The following is a 19988-nucleotide window of genomic DNA, read 5'->3' on the forward strand; positions in this document are numbered from 1 at the left end:
CCCTCAAATTGGATTCTACCAAAAGAGATGGTCACCATGTTCTGGAACACCCTCAAGTAAATACATTTTCCACTGATTCAGACAAGGGGTCATATGGCATCATATTAGAGTGCTGAGCTAGAAGAAAATTAGTTCTAGTTATAACTTCATCGCTTACTGTGTGATATTAAATAAATATCTTAGTTTCTGTGATCGTTCGCTTTTTGTCACGGATGTCATTGGTCTGTGATACGACTTGTCCAGCCTAACTCATAGAACTGTTTTGAGAAATATGATTCTTATTAATACCTTCCACAGTGCAAATGTTTGTATTCCCAATTTACTACGACCCACATTTTTAACATTTATTATCTCTGGCAATTACAGTATATTTCAGGACATACTTTATTTGAATAGCGGGCAGATAACCTTTTGGAAATCTTCTACTTTTCTCAGAGAGGTGCACATACATAAAATATTGCCTACAAACGCAAGACTGTAAACATAGTAGTAACAGCAGTCCACGTGCTCCCTTCTACTTCCTTCCTGGAACTCAGTTTTATTTATTTATTTATTTATTTATTTATTTATTTATTTATTATTTATTATTTTTGAGTACTCAGTCAGTTTTAAATGAAAAGCACCATGAGAAGTTTCCAAGACAGTGCTTTATTTAGAAAATCACAAGAATCTTGAGTTCAAAAGAAGAAATGTAAATATTCATTTAAAATATTTGGTTGTTTACTATTTGAAAATAACTACACTTGATGCTTTGGAGAAATAACAGTAATATTATTGAGTTTTATTGGTAAATTGATGGGGACACAAAAGTGACTGGTATACCTCCCACCATCTGGTAGTTTATTTCTTCCTTGACTAAATAAGCAGCAGAGCTGAGTGAAATAAATGCTGAAAGTATAAATAAACTACAGATGGAATATAAATTAGGAGGTAGTTAATTTAGGCTCAGGGAGTTGGCAAAGGCTTTGTGAAAGGGGCCTGCAGGTAGGCTAGGGCCTGAAAGGTAAGTTGGATTTTCCTAGAGAAAGGGAAGGATGGGGATTTTAAACAAAAGGAACTGCACAAGTAGTGCAATATGAAAGATGGTGAAAGAACATGGCCATCAGAGTGGGATGCGTGGAATATGCGGTGATGTATGAAACTAAGAAGAAAAGTTAGATTGGTGAATTCCATTTTAAAAAATTCACATTTGATTCCATAAATTATTTTCGAATATTCTGAAGTATAGAACAGAATATGTGAAATTGGAAGCCAGAAGCTTTCTCCTGAATCTCAGCCCCGAAGACCAGCAGACTATATGGGTTTCCACCTACTGTGTCATAGATGGCTGAAACTCAACAGACCCAAAGCCAAGTTCATTCTTTCCAACCTCCCATCTGCCTATGTCTGTCATCAACGATACCAACTTATCAAGTCACACAATCTAGAAATCTGGATGTTTTCCAGAAGTACACTCTCCTCATGTACTTTGCCATCCAGTTGACTGTCATATGTTTTTGTCACCTCCATCCTAAATATCTCTGAAATCTGGCTTGTGTTCTACATCTGTGAGCATTTTATCCTCTTGCCGCATGCTTGTCAGATCTTTTCCACATTTCTCTGCCCTTTGGTTTTCAGAGGGTGCTGCAGTAGGCTGCATCACCTGGGTCCTTCCTGCCTGCTTTCCTCTTGGGGGGTAAGGGGTGCCCAGGGGGAGGCACCAACAGGAGAGTGAAGACTGAACAGAGAAAAGTTCATTTTCTTTTTGTTTTTTCCCTGGCACACTCCCTGCTTAAGTTCCAGGCTTTCATCTCCCTTCTTGGTACCCTTAACTGTGCCCACATTCCTGTAAATAGGCTTTTCATAAATTTGTCAACATTAAAACCCTGCAGGAAATTTGTTTTCCTGCCAGAACTCTGAAAGATAGAATCCCCTTTTCCAATTAGGGTTCTGGACTTTTGCAGCAGAATTCTAACTGGTCTTTCTCTGTCCAGACTGCATTCTTCACACTGCTTTGGAGAACTATGTTTTTTGAACATGTGATGTTATGACAGTTTGTATAATAGGAGAATATTCTGTAATGACCAATGTGTGGCATTACATAAATAATATAATCTCAGTTTTGTAAAAAAAAAAAAATGTGCATACTCCAGTATGAAAGGGAGATGGCATTGTCCCTGGCGTAACTGTGAAAATATTGCTGTTTTTCTTTACTTGGTCTGGGTTTGTTTGTTTAATATTTACTCTGGGGGTGGAGAGAATTAGACAAACTGTGTATTTATATAATAGACAAATATTTTATAACTTTTTTTGATATTATAACAATGTTGCTAACTGCTGGTTTGTTTACTTTCTGACCCAGATGCTAGAATTGAAAGAAATGCCCCTAAATTTTACTTAGAAAGTTTGAGTTCAATGTAAAAAAGGGCAGATCTAACATTAAGTCTAAAAAAATAGTGAGGTGATCTTTTAACTGGATATACGAGGTAGGGTTGGGAATCTTTTCTAGATGCTCATGAATTATAATTTAACTTAAAACTAAATATGTTTGATCCCAGGGTTCTGGGATCAAGCCCCGCATCGGGCTCCCTGCTCGGTGGGAAGCCTGCTTCTCCCTCTTCCACTCCCCCTGCTTGTGTTCCCTCTCTCACTGTGTCTTTCTCTGTCAAATAAATAAATAAAATCTTAAAAAAAAAAAAACTGAATATGTTATTTAAAATGCTACATTCTATCAGTTATTTAAATTCCCAAGAGCATTTTGCATAACCCTCTTCTACACTCCTCTCAGAGGACAAATTACTTTGGACCCCTTATCAGTTGGCAGGCTTACTGCTGCATGTGATTAACTCAGTAATAAAAGCTTATGGTTGGATTTCTTACTGAGTTGCTCCACATTTTAATCATTTGGATAATTTTTTCTTCTATGATTAGCTGAATGTTTTAATGCCTATCTGGTATAAGTTTATTTTGCCATTTGATCTATTTCCAAAAATGAAGTCTCAAGAAACCTAAATTATAGGCATATTTAATTTTTTAAAAAAATATTTTACTTGCCCAAATTTTGTTAGAAGGGAAGTACAAATTTAATCTATTATTCCAAGAGAATTTGTGTATAGTTTTTCTTCTTCTTGTCCTCATCTCATTCTGCTCCTCTTTAATCATTAACTTCCATTTTGCCTATATTTACAGCTTGATTAGATGCTTGAGGATGTATTATATGGGACACATTTTATTTTTCAAATGTTGTATTTATGGAGAATTATCAATCAAGGGTGATATATGAGGACATGGAACTTTCTTAATTTTATAGATGAAACAATTGGGTTTAATGTAATGGCAATGGTTGGAATAAATGTGATTATTTCAGCTCTTGATAATAGTCTCATTTTGATAAAACCTCAACTTTCAGATGCAAAATATGTAATAAACAGAAACAGACTTTACGTAGACATCTGACCTGTCCCTTGCTATGAACCTACTTTAGGAAAACAAATAAATTATACTTTATCATTTTCTCAGAGAAAATGAAGATTTTCACAATGGGATTTGAATAATAATATTGAAAACTTGAAAATAAAATAGCTGCTAATAAAATACAAAATCTGTGTCTTCTTATTAGAGCCCCACTGAAAAACATTTACTGTTTTGTGTCTGTATATCGTATATAGAATGACTGCCATTAGGTGTTCAAAATGCTTAAGAAACCTGAAGTGCGTGGGAGAGGGATTATTCAGGAAGTAGTCTAATGCGGCTAGTTTTTCAGTTTAGCTTGATGGTCTCCTGAAAATTATTATCCGTATCTCCTAGCTTTTAGAAACACTGCTCCCTATACCAAAGGAATGCTGTCTTGCAACTTTCAAGCACCAAAGTGAAAAATAATACACAACTCACAGAAGTTAGTAGTGTGGGAATTACCCAAGAGAGAAAAGAGGAGTATTGGAGTTAAATGAGCAGGGGATGAAGTACATATGATTTGACTATAAGGTAAAGGCATGGCAATGTGTTGAATTCAATACAAAAGCTGCTGCAATTATTTCAAGACTTTAACTCCTTGATACTGAAGTTCCTTATTCCAATAGAAATTACTAGAATAAGTAGGATTTGTGGTATTTTTGCCATGCAGTGTGTTTGTTATTTTTTATGTCATGTTAATTATTTATTTATGGTTGGCATTAAAGTGGAACAATTGTTTCCCAAGTAAAGACTACAGCCTCTTAAAGCAGGAATAGAAAGTTTTGTTCTGTTTTGTGGTAGTTGTTCTTCTAAGGATTCAGGAATATTTCTTTAAGACCAACATTATAAATGAAGAGGATAATGAAGTGAGAAATGTGAAACACTTCACTCACCTTCTCTTTAAATTAGGGACTATAAAGTTCTGCTCAGTATAATAAAAATGTCTATTCTTTTTTTTAAAATTTTTTTTAAAGATTTTATTTATTTATTAGAGAGAGAATGAGAGAGAGAGCATGAGAGGGGGGAGGGTCAGAGGGAGAAGCAGACTCCCTGCCGAGCAGGGAGACCGATGTGGGACTCGATCCCGGGTCTCCAGGATCATGACCTGAGCCGAAGTCGCTTAACCAACTGAGCCACCCAGGCGCCCAAAAATGTCTGTTCTTTAAGCTATATTATCACCAACATTTGTTTTTTAGTAATAACAACTATTTAATGATCCTTTGCCATGTGCTTATAATGCTTATTATTCTTTCTCACGGGCCACTTACCAGCAACTTGATACACGTCATCTTAATTTCTCTAACAATCCTGCAGGATAGGAGTTATTTACTTGATTTTATAGATGAGAAATTTGAGGCTTAAAGAGATTCATTTTCCTCACTTGATTTCACCTAGTTAGAAAGTGGCTGATCTCAGATTCAAATAGATATGTAAAGACAGACATTTGTAGAAGAAAAGGAAACCTCAAAAAGTGACTTAGGAAGAATGAGTACAAAAATAAATGGAAAATTTGACATGAGTTAAAAAGATAAAAATAGGAAGAGAAAAGATAAGTAATAAGATGAGTCAAACTCGTTTCTTGATTACTTAATCTTGTTAGGGAAGTTTTCAAACAGACATAAAAGAGAAAATAATATAATGAAACCTCATGCACCCAACACTCATTTCAGTAATGACCAACTTGTGGTCAATTTTGTTTCCTCCATATTCCCCTTTGGTGCTGAATTAAAGAAAACTACATATATTAGATCATTTCATTTCATCGGTAATTGTTTCAATTTCATTCTCTAAAAAATAAGGGCTTTTAAAAAAACATACATTACAAACCTAAAAAAAAATAATTAATATTAAATATCCAGTCAGTATTAAAATTTCCCTATTTGTTACAAAAATGTCTTTGATAGCTATAGAACATTGCTGGAAAATTTCTCAAAAACTTGCTTAAAAATCAACACCAAGTTCACATTTTTTTAATCCCAATTGGTCTCTCACTTTACACCATAAACTCTCTTGATTTCCCCCTAACTTTTTACTGTATTCGTGAGAGCAGATCTTTTTCATTCCCATGCAAGCCCATAATCTGGGCTCTTACCACACACCCAGGGGAACACTTTAACTCTAACCATGAAATGTATGGTATTTCTTTCAGTTACCACTGGTTCTCTTCTTCCTTGTGGTCTTAGCACTTTTGTGTAGCCTAATTCGAAGACAAACTCTTCTTCCTGTGCTCACCCCATCCCATTCTAACACCACTGAGATCTTATGCCATCAACCTAATTACCTCTTTCCCATTTTATTCTTTTGGTGTCCACCCAACTTTTCCCATATGCCTAAAAATGCCTAAGCAATGGTTAAAAAAAGGAGAAGAAGATGACTGCATGGATGGGTGGGTGGATGGATGGATAGATGATTGGATGGATAAATAGATGGATAGGTAAATAGAAAAATCAAAGAATACAACTTTTTTAGCACATTGTTTATCACAGTTTTGGCTTTCCTACATACAAAAAAAGTGAAATACTACTTTTGAATTTTAAGTTTTCTTATAATGGTGCTATAATTATCCATTTAATTTGGGTCTCTTATCCCTAATGATCCCAGACTAGCTGCTCTGTGTTGTGTTCCTCAAGCACTTAGCCATTGAATGTTGTCAAAACACCCTTTACAAATTTACCTCCACCCCTTCTTTTTATTTCTGCTACCACTATCCACATTGGGATCCTATACATTTATGCTGCATTAGGATTGAAACCCCCTAACCCCTCTACTGCTGATAGATGTTCCAATTTCTAACTCATCCCATATATACCAACATATTAATCTTCTCAAGTATTGTTTTGATTACATCATTCTTTGAGTATAAAGCTTTTAAATGTTTCCCCATTGTGCCTTATGGCATCTGATTAGACTGGCATTCAAGGACTGCCCCCTCCAATCTGGGCCAAATTGACCATTCTAGTCTTTCTAACCTTATGGTTAGCTCCTCCTCAGCAGATTTCCATGTCTCAGCAAAACTGGATCACGAGCTATTCCCACTGTAGTGCTTCCCTGCCCCTGAGCCTCCCTTATGATTCAGCTCCTATTACCCAAACCCTTCCTCCTCCTCAGGCACTATTCTGCAATGTTCCTAACACACCTGGATTTCCACTCTTTCTTCTCTTTCTCTTTCTGACTGCAGTGCCCTTCACTCCTTTCTTCACGACAGACACCCCTTTATAGTGCAGAAATTCACATATGAGGTATTTCAAGCCCATGGATGATTATGTTTTAGAATAAAAAGATCCTCCTGAGTCTCAGGAAAAAAAGTTAACTTTCGTCAACTCAACAAGATCTAAACTCTGGACCTTAGACTTAAAAGCCTCATCCATTTCTTTAAAGTAAACCTATTTTGACTATGTTTTGAACACTGATGTCTGACATCAGAATGCCATTTTAACAGTGCCCGTTGTAAGGGCTCACGGTCCTGACAGATCTTAGTTATCTAGCTGTCTCCTTCTTTCCCTGTGGCAATATGATAGTAAGCCCCAGTATACTTGAAGGCCACAAAATTAGAGTAAGAGGGACTTGTTACATAAGGTTTAGAATGTGTCTGGTTCAGATGCTGTTACTAAACCAAGTCTACTTGGCCAATATTACAGAAAGCTCAAGTTCATGCCTTTGGTCACCCACTTGTCCCTCTGGACAGTACTTAAATGAACGTGGGCAATATTTGTCTCTGTGACTCTGTTTCCACAGTTAACCAACTGCCATATTCTTCTGTTGAAGCATCTACTTTTATTTATGTTACTGTCATTCATGCGGATTCATTTGACTATCCTCATATTGTGCAGACCTCTCTCTCTCTCTCTGCTAAGGGACTCTTTGTACCAGTGCTTTGATCCACTCTTCAGTGACATTTAATTCTTAGAAGGTAGTCTCATTCCCTTATTTAACAAGATCTAAGGAGACACTTCACTCAGCTAGGCTCCAGGTACTAATGGCATACAGTTCTTAGAAGAAATTTTTCTCTTACAGTAGTTTGGTCATAATTTTATTATGGCAAGTATCACATTGATTTATAGTTCTACAAATGAACCTCATAAAAAAAACAAAACTGTGTGCTCCTTGAGAGCAGGCATCGTGTAGCTACTGCATCCCACAAAAATTAATTAAACACCTGATTTATTTCAGGTATACTTATCCTTGGGGGCTAGGTAACAATGTAAATATATTCAAGTTTTGTGGAGTTACAGAAAGTTTTAACTAACCCAATAATTACAGCACACTTATTCAGAACAATTAAATATGTGTTAGTCTAAACAGAGGTTTTACTTAAAATTACAGTTTTTATAAGACTATAAAATGATTTTTAAAGAATTTTCCACTCCTAATTCTTTCTTTCCCAGTGGCTTCCTCTTAAATTTAAAATATTTTTAAAAAAATTATTTCTCATTTTAATGCCATGCTAATACTCATGATTGGTGAAAATTAAAAAGCAAAAAAATTTAAAAATATAATGACATACCCTTTGCCATAGTTTTACCTCTTTGGTCAGAATTTTGAATAGTTTAAATTAATGATTTAAAATAATAATTACTCTAATAAACTCATTTTCCCCATAATGTTTTCTTTTAAACATCATCAGTGAAAATAACCAATTACACATACAATTTTAGGGCAAAATTGAAAGGTTAATAGCTGTTAAGAAATTAAGTAGAGAAATGTTTATTACTACTAATGAATGGCTGTTGGTGTCAAGTGAATCTTCTGTTCTAGTCAGGTGCCTTATGTATCCATCCCAAGCCTTTTTCCACACCCTGGGTAAAAATTACAGCCATAATCAAATTTATCTCAATTTTTATTCTGAATTTTGATCCCAAATTTCTTAATACATTTACATGACAGCATTTTAACACTTCTTAAATATTGGTGTCAGTATGGATATTCATTCTGATATTCTTTCAGCTTTACTGCGTGTTTGACAATTTTGAAAATAAAAGTTAAGAGTGAAGTTTTAAAAAAAAGTCACATATAAATATTACATTTTAATTCAGTCCTAGGGAGGTACTGCTACTATATATCTATATTGCTGTATACTTATATACCTTGAAGTATTAGGCTACTATATAACATGTACTGTGTCTTTTAGAAATTGTGAATGCTTCATAGTTTCCTAGTAAAGTCTGTTATTACTTTTAAATAAATATATAAATTTAACTTTCTCCTTCTGTTTTTTTTTTTATAAATGTTGCCAGAATTTGACTAAAATGTGACTCTGATTTTTCCATAGCAGCAGAATAAACTAGCATTTCTAGTGCTATGATGACAGAGCACAAATCTTTATTTTAGAGAGCATCCTTTTGACACACTGAGTTGGGCTTTGCACAAAGTCAGTGGGATGGTAACTGTTGCTGGTTGAACAGAATTGGCTTCCATGCTGCCTCCTCGAATTCAGGCTCTCCCCGTCTTCCCTGGTAGGGCTCCTGCTTCAGCAGTCCGGTGGACTGTGCTGTGATCACAGAGGCTGGGAAGTCCTGAGCTCCTTTTTCCCACTGCTTACTCCTCTGTCTAGATGCTGTGACGCCTCAGCTTTGGGGGCTCATGCTAGAAGACCCTTGCCTGGCCAGATTTGAGGAAAAGTCACTTTAGGGGAAGTACTGAACTGTAAAATCAGTGAAAGGAGTATGGCTCTTCCTTGCAGTTGCTTTCAGGCTTTTAGGCCTGCTCCCATTTCTTTCTTCCTTCCTTCCTTTCTCCTTTTTCTTCTTTTCTTTTTCTTCCTTTTCCTTCCTTTTTCTTCCTCTCTCCCTCCCCTCCCTCCCTCCCTTCCTTCCCTTCCCTTTCCTTCCTTCCTTTCCTTCCTTTCCTCTTTCTGTATTAGGGTAAAAGCTATTTTAAAAAGCAAAGAGGGGCACCGGGGTGGTGCAGTCAGTTAAGTGTCTGACTCTTGGTTTTGGCTCAGGTCATGATCTCAGGGTCGTGAGATCCAGCCCCATGTTGGGATCCATGCTGAGCACGGAGCCTGCCTCAGATTCTCCCTCTTCCTCTGCCCGTCTCACTCATGCTCTCTCTCTCTCTCTCTCAAATAAATAAGTATTTATGGGATATCTGGGTGGCTCAGTCAGTTAAGTGTCTGCCTTTGTCTCAGGTCATGGTCCAAGGGTCCTGGGATCGAGTCCCACATCGGGCTCCCTGCTCAGCGGGGAGTCTGCTTCTCCCTTTACCTGCCACTCCCCCTGCTTGTACTCGCTCTCTCTCTCTCTGACAAATAAAATCTTAAAAATCAATCAATCAGTCTTTGAAAAAGCAAAGATCCGACTTACACAGAGCTGCTAAAAGGCTTTGATTAAATTATAAAGATAAAAACATAATCCATTTTTGTAGTTGTCGTAGTCCGTTCGGGCTACCGTAACAAAAATATCACAGACTGAGTAGCTTGGTAGCTTAAATAGCGAACATTTATTTCTCACAGTTCTGGAGTCCAAGATCAAGATGCTGGCAGATTCAATGTCTGCTGGAACTCCCTTTCTGCTTTATAGACACCTGTCTTCTCACTCTCCTGACATGGTGGCAGGTACAGGAGAGCTCTCTGGGGTCTTTCTTTATAAAGTCACTATTCCTATTCATGAGCGCTCTGTCCTCATGACCTAATTACTTCCCAAAGTCTCCACCTCCAAACACCATCACATTGGGGGTTAGGATTTCAACAAACAAAGTTTGAAAGGACACAGACATTCAGTCCATAACAGTGGTGTATAAGTACCTTCAATCATATAGTACAATGTAAAAGATACAGGAAATAATTTATGCAGTTTCTCTTCTGAGTTGTCAAACATGCATACTAGTTCAACAAATTTATGTCGCAGCCATAATAGAGCCTAAACATTCCCCCAGATGTTGGGTAATCGGGAGTAAATCAACAGTTCTTGAAACATAGAGTTTTAGAACTTGATAAAATGCAAGATCTTCTCTGGTTTATTTAATGTATAACAGAGGTCAGTGAGACTCCGAATTGTTTCAGCGGCTTCCCCAAGGTCACTTGTGATAGACCAAGCAAATGATATATTGGTAACAACTATTAGTACAGTCTGCAAAAATTAAGGCCTTCATAAGGTAAAGCTGTCATACTAAACAATAGTATAGTGCACACAATATATTGTATGTAACATTTTATACAAAATGAACACTTTTCCTTAGGCTGCAGAAGGATAAGGGCCAAAAGCATTTATTCATAACATCAGCCTCTCTTTTTTTCTGAAATCCACTTAGCTCATTGCTTTTGACAGATTTTGTAGACTCAAAAATATATATTCCCTAAGTGATCATTTCCCTTGATTTCCTCAATTCAAAGTTTTCTAGCTCTGTTGAATTTTATTAAAAACATATTATAGAACTCCATTAATTTATTTTTTTTTTAAATTTGAACTCCTTCTTAGCTTTTCTTCTGTTGGAAAAAGTAAATCTTCCTGTATCTATGTAGGCAATTACCAAGGAAGTCCGAACCCTTTCAAATGGTGCTTAGTATTTTGAAGCATAAAAGGTATAATATTCAGTTTTTCAATTTTGAGGATGATAATGACAGTTCTGTGACTACAGAACATTAACCCAAGGTATACTTACATTTCATGAAGTATCTAGGTCATATAAAAGCATATTGCTAATGGCTTTCTTTCCTAATGGATTACAATGAGAAAAATAAGATAGGGTTCAAAATTAAAATTCTGAAGATTGTGAAGCATGTTTCTAAGGTAATGCAGGTATTGAATATTAACATTGTGATAAACATTTTCTATCAAATCTATCTTCAATTTTCAGCTCTTTTCATCTTATCACTGGTTTCTGCCTCACTTTTTTTTTTTTGTATTTTAGTGCATTTATAAATATGAACATTACAATGAGAATAATGGAGCTTCATAATCTTCAGTCATTATCACTCAGTGGAATTTAGATACTTTCAATATGAATATTACTATCAGACTCATTTTCTCAGGACACTATTTTGACCAGATATTTATTTTTTCAGGATTTATATTGCACTCCAAATCAAATCTAAACATGTGTCAGATTTTCAAGATCTTTCATAACCTGTATAAATCCTAAGTCTATTCCATATTCATAAGGAATGACCTTTGTGTTTAATTTTAGGTTAATTCAATAAACATTTTTAAAAATATTACTATCATCTTCATTCTGATCTTTGTCTCTGTCTTTGCAATGCTGGTCCTCCAGCTTAGATAGCTAAAAGTAATCTTTACTCATTATTTAAGGCTTATCCATGAAGCTCTGTTAGTCTTTTTCCTTCTGCTGTGGACCCACCCCTAATAACCATACACATATAGAGCATGTTTTTTCTTTCTCTGAATTACGATTACAGTATATTACTTAACAACTGATTATATAATCTCCTGAATGGCCTTATATGAGAAATTCATTGTCAGTATTCATATTATTTTAACTTAGTGTGACCTGCAGTGTCTGGGTCACTTTGGGAGAATTTGCTACTGTGAGTAAGCTGAGAGAAAACCAATGACCTTGAGTCAGGTTCTCTGAAACTACTAAAAGATGTGAGGTTTCAGTCAAATCTTAAAAATGACCCAGGATATCTTTCTAAAAATTTTCTAAGTCTCATGTTGCTGATAAATGCATTTATTTGTTTAGTTTTTCAATTTACAAAGCAAGAATAAAACAGGAATTAATGAAGAAGCAAAATAAGAATTTAAAGAGTATATAGCATGATAGTTTAATGAGTACCATTTCATGTGACTGGTTTCTTTATTGACTTATAAAATCAATTGATGTACCTTTTGAAAAGCCTTATGTTAATTAGGTATATAATTTTTCTTTCATTATAGATTGTCATTTCTACAGCACAGTGTGATTTACTTAACTACTTGGGATTGTTATACTTTCAGATCAGGTTGGCATATCTCCTTAGTAATTATTATTCCTTTCCAGGAATATAACCCCCATAAGAAAAAAAAAGCACTACATTTTATTTTGCCTTCCTTGGCACAGCTGAAATTTTCTGTAGACTTTAATTTTCCACCTCATGAGGATGCAGGAAACCTGAAGTCCTGATAAGCTACCTGACTCGGTTGACATCAGATAAGCTTGTCAAAGATGTATAATCTAGTCTCTTGGATCCTGATCCACTGTATTATCTGTCATGCAAGAGAGACTGTAATTTGTTCTACATTTAGTATGCTAGAATCATCCATTGGCTGACTGACTTCAATTACTTTTTTGCAAACAGAAACCTTTATTTATCCTGGTAATGTGTTTTGTTTATTTCCAGAGTCTTAATTAATTTATTACATGAGACTCTAGCAAATAAGAGATAAATTCTTTAGATGTGCTGATTAATTTCTTAGACAATACATGTTGTATAATAATGTTTTCTTATTTAAAAAAAAATTCTAGTTAAAAAAAATAGTGTCAGACTGCTTCAGACCTAAATTTTTAGAAGTTATTCTGTAAAATAAGTTTATAATACAGACATTTTCTTTTCCTTATCTCAAAGTTCTACATCGTCATTCCACTTGTCATTTCAGAGTAAATGCATTAATTAATAATTTTGATGTGACTTGAAGGTTTTTTCTCATATGTAGTTTTATAAAGAATATGCACAAGACATGCATGAGTTTGTTACCACTATCTTTTTCATTGTTCTGGCACCTCATACCATTCATAAATAAGAAAAGGGTCATGTAAAGCTGCTAGAATGATTGAAATTGTTCTTCCTAGAAAAAATCTGATGAAGTATGTTTCATTGGTAGTTTGAAGAATGTCATCGACTTGTATAATTTGGGTATGGTCCAGTTTTTTCTTACAACCTCTCATTAGAGTAAATAAAAACAAGTTTACATATCATCCATGACTTTCTTCATCTTCTAACATATTCACAGTTATGTTCATTACATTTTCCTGGTTATCGTTGCCATGTGTCTCTTCCATCCCCTCTCGTTTCTTGACAGTTTTTGTTCCTTGGTCTCCATCACTCTTTCCAGTGCTACTCTCATCTCCACTATCCATGAAGAGATGCTTCTAAGATCAATCCCTTGCCTCCCATGATCTTGTCCTACATATACCTCAGCCATTGACTCTTGGTCATATCCTTGATAACAGCATAGCCTGTAACTGCAGATCCTCTAGAACCTAACTCAGGTATCCCCATCTGATTGTCACTTCCCTCTGGTACTTGCTAGTATCCAGTATTCCTTTATTTATTTATTTTTTAAACTTTGTGCTGTGAAAGTTTCCAAAAGTAGAAAGTAAGTACGTAGAACGCTCATGTTTTCCCAATTTTGTTTCATTGACTATCATGTGAACTAAATACAAGGCAACCTATTATTTCAACTGTAATTACATTAATATGTATATTATTATGTATATTTAAAGGATAAGACTTTTATTATTATTATTATCATATATACTGTCAAAAAGTTAAAAGTAATTTCTTAATATTTGTTTTTTAACCCCATCAAGACCTCACAGATTCATTGATTCCTCTCTCATTTCACTGCCTCCCACATCCATGACTCTTTCCTCTCTTTGTCTAGTTTAAATCCCATGACCAGTCACTCTAGCCACTTCACATTACCTGCACCTTCAGTTCCGTTTCCTTCTCTCACTCCATTATACTCTCATGGCCGTAACTACATCTGTGGTTAAGTCAAACTCTCTGCCTGCTCCATGCTGGAGCAGCTCATTAAAGCTGGAGAATAACTCACAACCACATTGACTGTTCTCATTTTAAATTTATGATCTAGTGAGTCCTTAATACAGCCCTGTAATTTTATGGTATTTCTGTAGTTCATTCTGTTTCCTGCCATCCTAGATGATTGCTTAATACCCCTTTTGTCATCTTCTATCTAACACATCTCCCATAATCTAGGGTCTTCTCAGTTGAAGCCCTTGCTTCCCAGTTTATGGAAAACACTGAAGCATTCACAAGAGAGCTTGCCCAGCACCACCGCCACACCTGCCTTTCCTCCCGCATCTGCACCCTTGGCCTTCTGTCTTGATATTAGAGATGATCTTTTCCTGGTCTTTATTCTCTCTGCTCTCATTACTTTATTTTACATTAGATTTGCTCTTTTATTTCCTACTCAAAGACACTGCTCCAGAAATTCTTTTCTTCCCCACCCACCTCCTACCATCTCCTACATCTTTCAGTTTCACTCATTCCATTAGCATACAGACATGCCGTTATTTCTGTCACCCTAAAACAACAAAAAAGTAAAACTCCACTTGATCCAGCTTTCCCCATGGCTACATCTTCATTTCTGTGCTTCTTATTATAGCCAACTTACTCAAGAAGAGTTGCCTATTCCTGCTATTTCCAGTATCTGTCTTCCCGTTGCCTCTTAAACCCCTTACAGTAGGGCTTTTGTTCTCACCACTCCACTAAAACTATAGCGTCCTTTGCTGGTAGCTTCTCTTGTCCCAGGGCACAGTCTTCGATCTCCTTTCCTTTATCCAGTCTCCCTTGGTGACTTGGATTTAATTGTCATCTCCACACAACTGACACCCAATTGATATCTCTGGCCAAGTATCTTCTTTACTTAGCATTCCACTTGGCCCCTCAAACTTAACTAGCCTTTCTAATCTTCTACCTAAAATTTTGTGTCGCTGCATTCTTCCCGATCTCAGTTGATGACAACTTGGTCCTTCAGGTTGGTGAGGCTAAAAATTTTAGAGTCACCCCCTGTTCCTGCTTTTCCTCTCACATGCTATGTTCAATCCATTCAGAAATCTTTTGGCTCAAAGGTATCCAGCATTTGGCCATTTGTCTTCATCATTGGTGGTGACTAGGACCAGGACTATCCTTCTCCTAGCCACCATCACCCCTCACTTAAATTGCTCCAGTAGTTCTAACTGGCTGCCTGTTTCCACCCTGGTTCGCACCCTTAGAATCAACAAAGTAGCCAAAACAATCCTTTCAAACATAAATCAGATCATATTATTCCCTCAACTGAAAAACTTCTCATAGCTTACAGTCTTATTCAGGACAGAAGGCTGAAGGCTTTATAATACCTTCAAGGCATTGTGATTTCATGTCACTTCCACTGTCCACTTGCTCTCTTGAATATGCCAGGCAAACTCGTTATGTTGGGCCTTTGCACTGCTGGTATCCCCTGCCAGGAACACAATTTCTCAGGATATCCATGTTGATGACTAACTCAATTCCTTTTTATGTCTTTGCTCAAAGGACACTTTCTCAAAGAGACCTACCTAGAAAGTCCCAAACCCTACCTTCTCAATTTCTGGGGGCTCATGATCCCTCTTATTCTTTTCTATTTTTTCCCCAATAAGCTTCTCATCTTACAGGGGTGCCTGGGTGGCTCAGTCAGTTAAGCATCCAACTCTTGATTTCAGCTCAGGTCATGATCTCAGGGTCATGATATTGAGCCCTGCATCATGCTCCGTGCTCAGTAAGGAATCTGTTTATCCCTCTCCCCTAACCCCTCTCCCACTCATGCATGCAAAAAAACCTTATAGCTTATTACCAAGTTTATCTATTTCTTGTATTTATTGCTTGTGGTTTCTTCCCTGACCTAAAGTATGATCTTCACCAAGGGCAGGGATTTTGTGTTCTTGTCAGCACATAGTAGGTGATCAGTTGAATGATTTCACCCTGCTTTCAGCATTATTTCACTCCACTGCTTCTCAGAGTCAATAATGGTTCTGTTGCCAACAGTTAACTTGGACTCTCTTCATTTTAGGGGTCTGTTCTTTAGGAAATTTCTGTGTTTATCTTCTTAATCATTCTGCCTTTTGCTTATTCTGCTTATTTTGTCTGCTAAGCTTATTTTAGGCACATGTATTTAATTTTCTGATCTTCAAGTCTGTATCCTTTCTCAGCTTTGGCTGCTTCCTAGCTATATTTCTATAAGATTTTTTTTCTCTTTCCCAGTACCCCAAAACATTTATTACTAACAGCTAGTTTTCCCTAGAAATGTTTCCCACAAAAAATTGTAACACTGGTTTCCGCCTTCTGTCTACCCGTCTCCTCCCACTACCCTACTTGCATCCTTGTGACTATGCTTTGGGTTCGTCCTTTGCTCAGCATCCTACTGAAATGCAGATTCCCTTTGACTTAAAGCCAGTATGAAATTACTTAGTTCTGCAAATCTGTATGTAGTCACTTGTTTATTTTCAGTATACTTTTGCATCTCCTATTTTAAGAAACTGCACACACATTGTGTATACATTTATAAGTGTTATGTATTTGATTATTTTCTATTTTATCCAATTATTATTGAAAGCAAGCAATTTCTAAACCTTTCCCTACTGGGTATCTATAATTGTTTTACATTTTTATCTTTAATAGGTCATTGCTTTAGTGATGGATATATTTACAGATGTGGACATTTTCAAAGAAATAGTGGAGGCATCAACTCGAGGGATATCTGTATACATTCTGCTTGATGAATCCAACTTTAATCATTTCCTAAATATGACTGAAAAACAGGGCTGTCAAGTTCAACGACTCAGGGTAAGAATTCCATGTTTGTTTGTTTTTTCTTCAAGTATTTTGTGTACCATTTTTATCTCAGTTGAATTTAAGGCAAATTAAGCTATAGCACTCCAAAAATAAAAATATATACATATATGCATAAATATATTTAAGATGGTATAATGATTGATCACAGAAGGGTACCCTTGTACTTTTTTGGAATGTGACTGAAAACACACATCTTCATGATGGTTTTAGAAGGTGCTTTTCTTGATAATGGGGCGCTTAAGCTTCTGGGTTAACTTTGCTCAGTCATAATAAATGCTTCGGTTTCTCCATGAATACCCTTGAAACCACTGACTCGAGTGATTCTTTGATTCAGCAGATGTTGCTTATCACAAACATTAGGCATAGTGTTTTCAGTTACATTTGACTTCTTAAAAAGGAGCATGGATTTTAATTGTAGTTATTGTGAAATCATGCTACTATAACCTGAAAGGCTCTCTTGCAATAGGATCGTAGGTGATTTATGAAACCATTCCGTGTAAATGTGAAATAATGCCTCCTATTTATGTTATGTTAAAATACATATTTAAAGTGACTGTTTTTCTTGAGTATTTCTTTTTTGGGTGACATCTTAAAATTTGCTTTTACCATTTTTTGTTGTTGCTGTTACGTGTTTTAAAAGATTATTTCAAGTATACATTTTTGGTACTAAGATTTTATATTGACATGTATTTCACTTTCAAAATATCTCTTTTCTAGTTATAATTTTACTTTATATTTACATGTAATTATAGAATATTCGAGTGCGGACAGTAAGAGGCCAAGATTATCTTTCCAAAACAGGAGCAAAATTTCATGGAAAATTGGAACAGAAATTTTTGTTAATTGACTGCCAGAAAGTTATGTATGGGTCCTACAGGTAAGATCATTGTGTTTACCTCCAGCATTTTCAGTCATTTATAGAATTTATTAATTTTAAATTTTAATATAATCTATTTAGCTATTTCTTAGAAATAAAAAAGAACCTTTGCATGGAAGCTTGGAGACTTGGGTTTCAGTTCTGGTTGTGCCTCTAAAGAACATTAAGACATCGGGCAAGTCATAAAACTTCCTTGGGTTCCAAGTTCTCTGTCCCCAAAATGGGGAGTGGGGTGTTGACTAATATTTCAGGTTCCCTACAGTTCTGTAACGCTAGGAGTGGTTTTGCTCCTTACGAAAACAGTCGTAGTATGGGCTTAATAATATCAGTTGCTCATAAAAATAGAAGCGCTTTATCAGTTGGAGCAACCTGACCTATGGATTGTTCTTATTTTAGTATTATTAAGAATCTGATAGTTATCATCATGTAGCCACTATATATAGTACTAACCCAAAAAAGCATTTCAGAGTCAGGCTATTAAAAATGCCATGGTAGACACTAGACAAGGTCACTCGGGTTACTATTATCTGACATCTTTCAAGGCGACCACCGGTTGGAATCCCTACTCTGTTCCAGCTTGGCTCTTCCACATATATCATCCCCCATCCTTACCACTTATACAGGGTATAAGGGCACTTGTTCTCATCTACATTTATAACGATGAAAGTGAAGTTCCAGAAGGCTAAGTGACTTGTCTGAAAACTCCACAGCTAAAGGTCAGAAGCAGTCGAGGACTGGCAGCCCAGTCCAAGTTCTGCTGGCTCCAGAGTTCAAGCACTTCTCTAATACTCTCTGATAAATTCCGGCCATCAGTCCTAAATGGGCTACACAATAAGGTCGTATCACCAGGCAGATGAAAATACCAACCAGCACCTGTGAACTGCTAAGTCACCAGGGCAGCACAGACTCATTACTAACGACCGTGGGAAGGAGCCAGGAGAGCTGTGGGGGTGAACAGGACAGTGTGAGAGGAAACATCTGCCTCTTAAGAACTGAAAAAGTCCACGATAAGGAGACAACGAAACGTGTTGAAGTGACTGGCCATGGGCAAGTTACTCAACTTGGTTGCACTTCAGTTTACTCCTCTGTAAAGTAACGATGATCCTAGAGCCTACCTTGTGTCATCGTAAGAATCAAAGGAGTCAATGCAGCATAGCCCCTGAAGTCAGCTATTACCTAGGCATGCTTTAGCTGTTACTATCTGCTAATTTTCCCTCTAGGCTCTGGGACCTTTTTTTGAAAGTGCCTTTTAGAGTTCTAAAGGAAAACTTGTTAAGAGCCGAAATTACAACCAGTGCTTGAAATTAACGAGTCCTCTTAAAGACTCATTATACGTGTATGTATTTGTTCAGACCCACTTGGTTTTACAGGGTTTTTAATTGAAATTTTAATTAAAATTAGGCGTTCACTTGACTTATAGAATGGTATTTATCAAATATTTTTAATATCTCCTACTTGGACCATTTTCAAAGCATCCTGTTTGTGTTTTATAGATGCATCATTTTCTCTATTTCTTTGAGGATATTAATTATAGTTTTTTTGTAGCTCTGTTTTTATACGTATTCTTATCTGTGCAATTTCTGTTTCCTCCAGGTGCCTGTTTCCTGCTTGTTTTGGTCTGTTTTGCATCTAAACTTTTAAGCTTTATAAACCATCTTCTAAACTGTCTTCAAATGTCTGCTGATCTTTTGCTGTGTATTGTTAAAGAATGAGGGACTCTAACGCTTATTGGAAATTGCATGGGAAATGTTTATCAAGAGCTGAGTTTACAGGAGAGTGATTGGCTGGAGTCTTGACAGTTTTATTGAAAGTTTCCTGGATGTCAGTAAAATAGCTCTTTTATTTGGGGCTGTTAGTGTTTCCAGAGAATAATCTCTACACTGAATATATATAATTGGATGTCTTCCTGTTGCCTGAAGTGATATCACAATATTGTTTTTGATTGACCAAAGCAGGGAAAGTTCTCCAGTTGCAACATATTCACCAGTACCATTATCTTTTCAGTTTCCTGAGGTCAACACCTGGAGCTTATTTTTATTTAATAACCTATACACGTTCAAGTTCTTGTTACTGCCTCAACATTTTTACGCTTTATTCCAATTTCTACTCTCGTGTGGGCTCTTATCACCTTACTTCAATTCTTTTACCCATCACAGTAAATTCAGTCCCTCATCTTTCAAGTCTATAGTACAA

General features: G+C 36.2%; 1 protein-coding gene and 1 long non-coding RNA gene across 3 annotated transcripts in view; one reads left to right on the forward strand and one right to left on the reverse strand.

Annotated features, from left to right (window-relative positions):
• The window catches only part of SACK1B (scaffolding CK1 anchoring protein B), a 79142-nt gene that overhangs the window by 51157 nt on the left and 7997 nt on the right, over positions 1 to 19988 (forward strand). Inside the window, exons 3-4 of the mRNA XM_006728129.3 lie at positions 16745 to 16909; positions 17671 to 17795. Of these exons, the coding sequence (XP_006728192.2) occupies positions 16745 to 16909; positions 17671 to 17795 (290 nt within the window). The remainder of the gene's footprint in view (positions 1 to 16744; positions 16910 to 17670; positions 17796 to 19988) is intronic.
• Positions 1 to 19988, reverse strand: part of LOC115943969 (uncharacterized) — a 43670-nt gene that overhangs the window by 8663 nt on the left and 15019 nt on the right. The window contains exon 6 of one of the 2 annotated variants that reach the window (XR_014147726.1): positions 11032 to 11084. The exons of the other annotated variant lie outside the window; for it this stretch is intronic. This is a non-coding gene — a long non-coding RNA (uncharacterized LOC115943969). The remainder of the gene's footprint in view (positions 1 to 11031; positions 11085 to 19988) is intronic. 2 annotated transcript variants of the gene reach the window in all.

Source organism: Leptonychotes weddellii, chromosome 8, assembly GCF_054177405.1.
Source record: "Leptonychotes weddellii isolate Sample4059 chromosome 8, ASM5417740v2, whole genome shotgun sequence".
Lineage (NCBI taxonomy): Eukaryota > Metazoa > Chordata > Mammalia > Carnivora > Phocidae > Leptonychotes > Leptonychotes weddellii.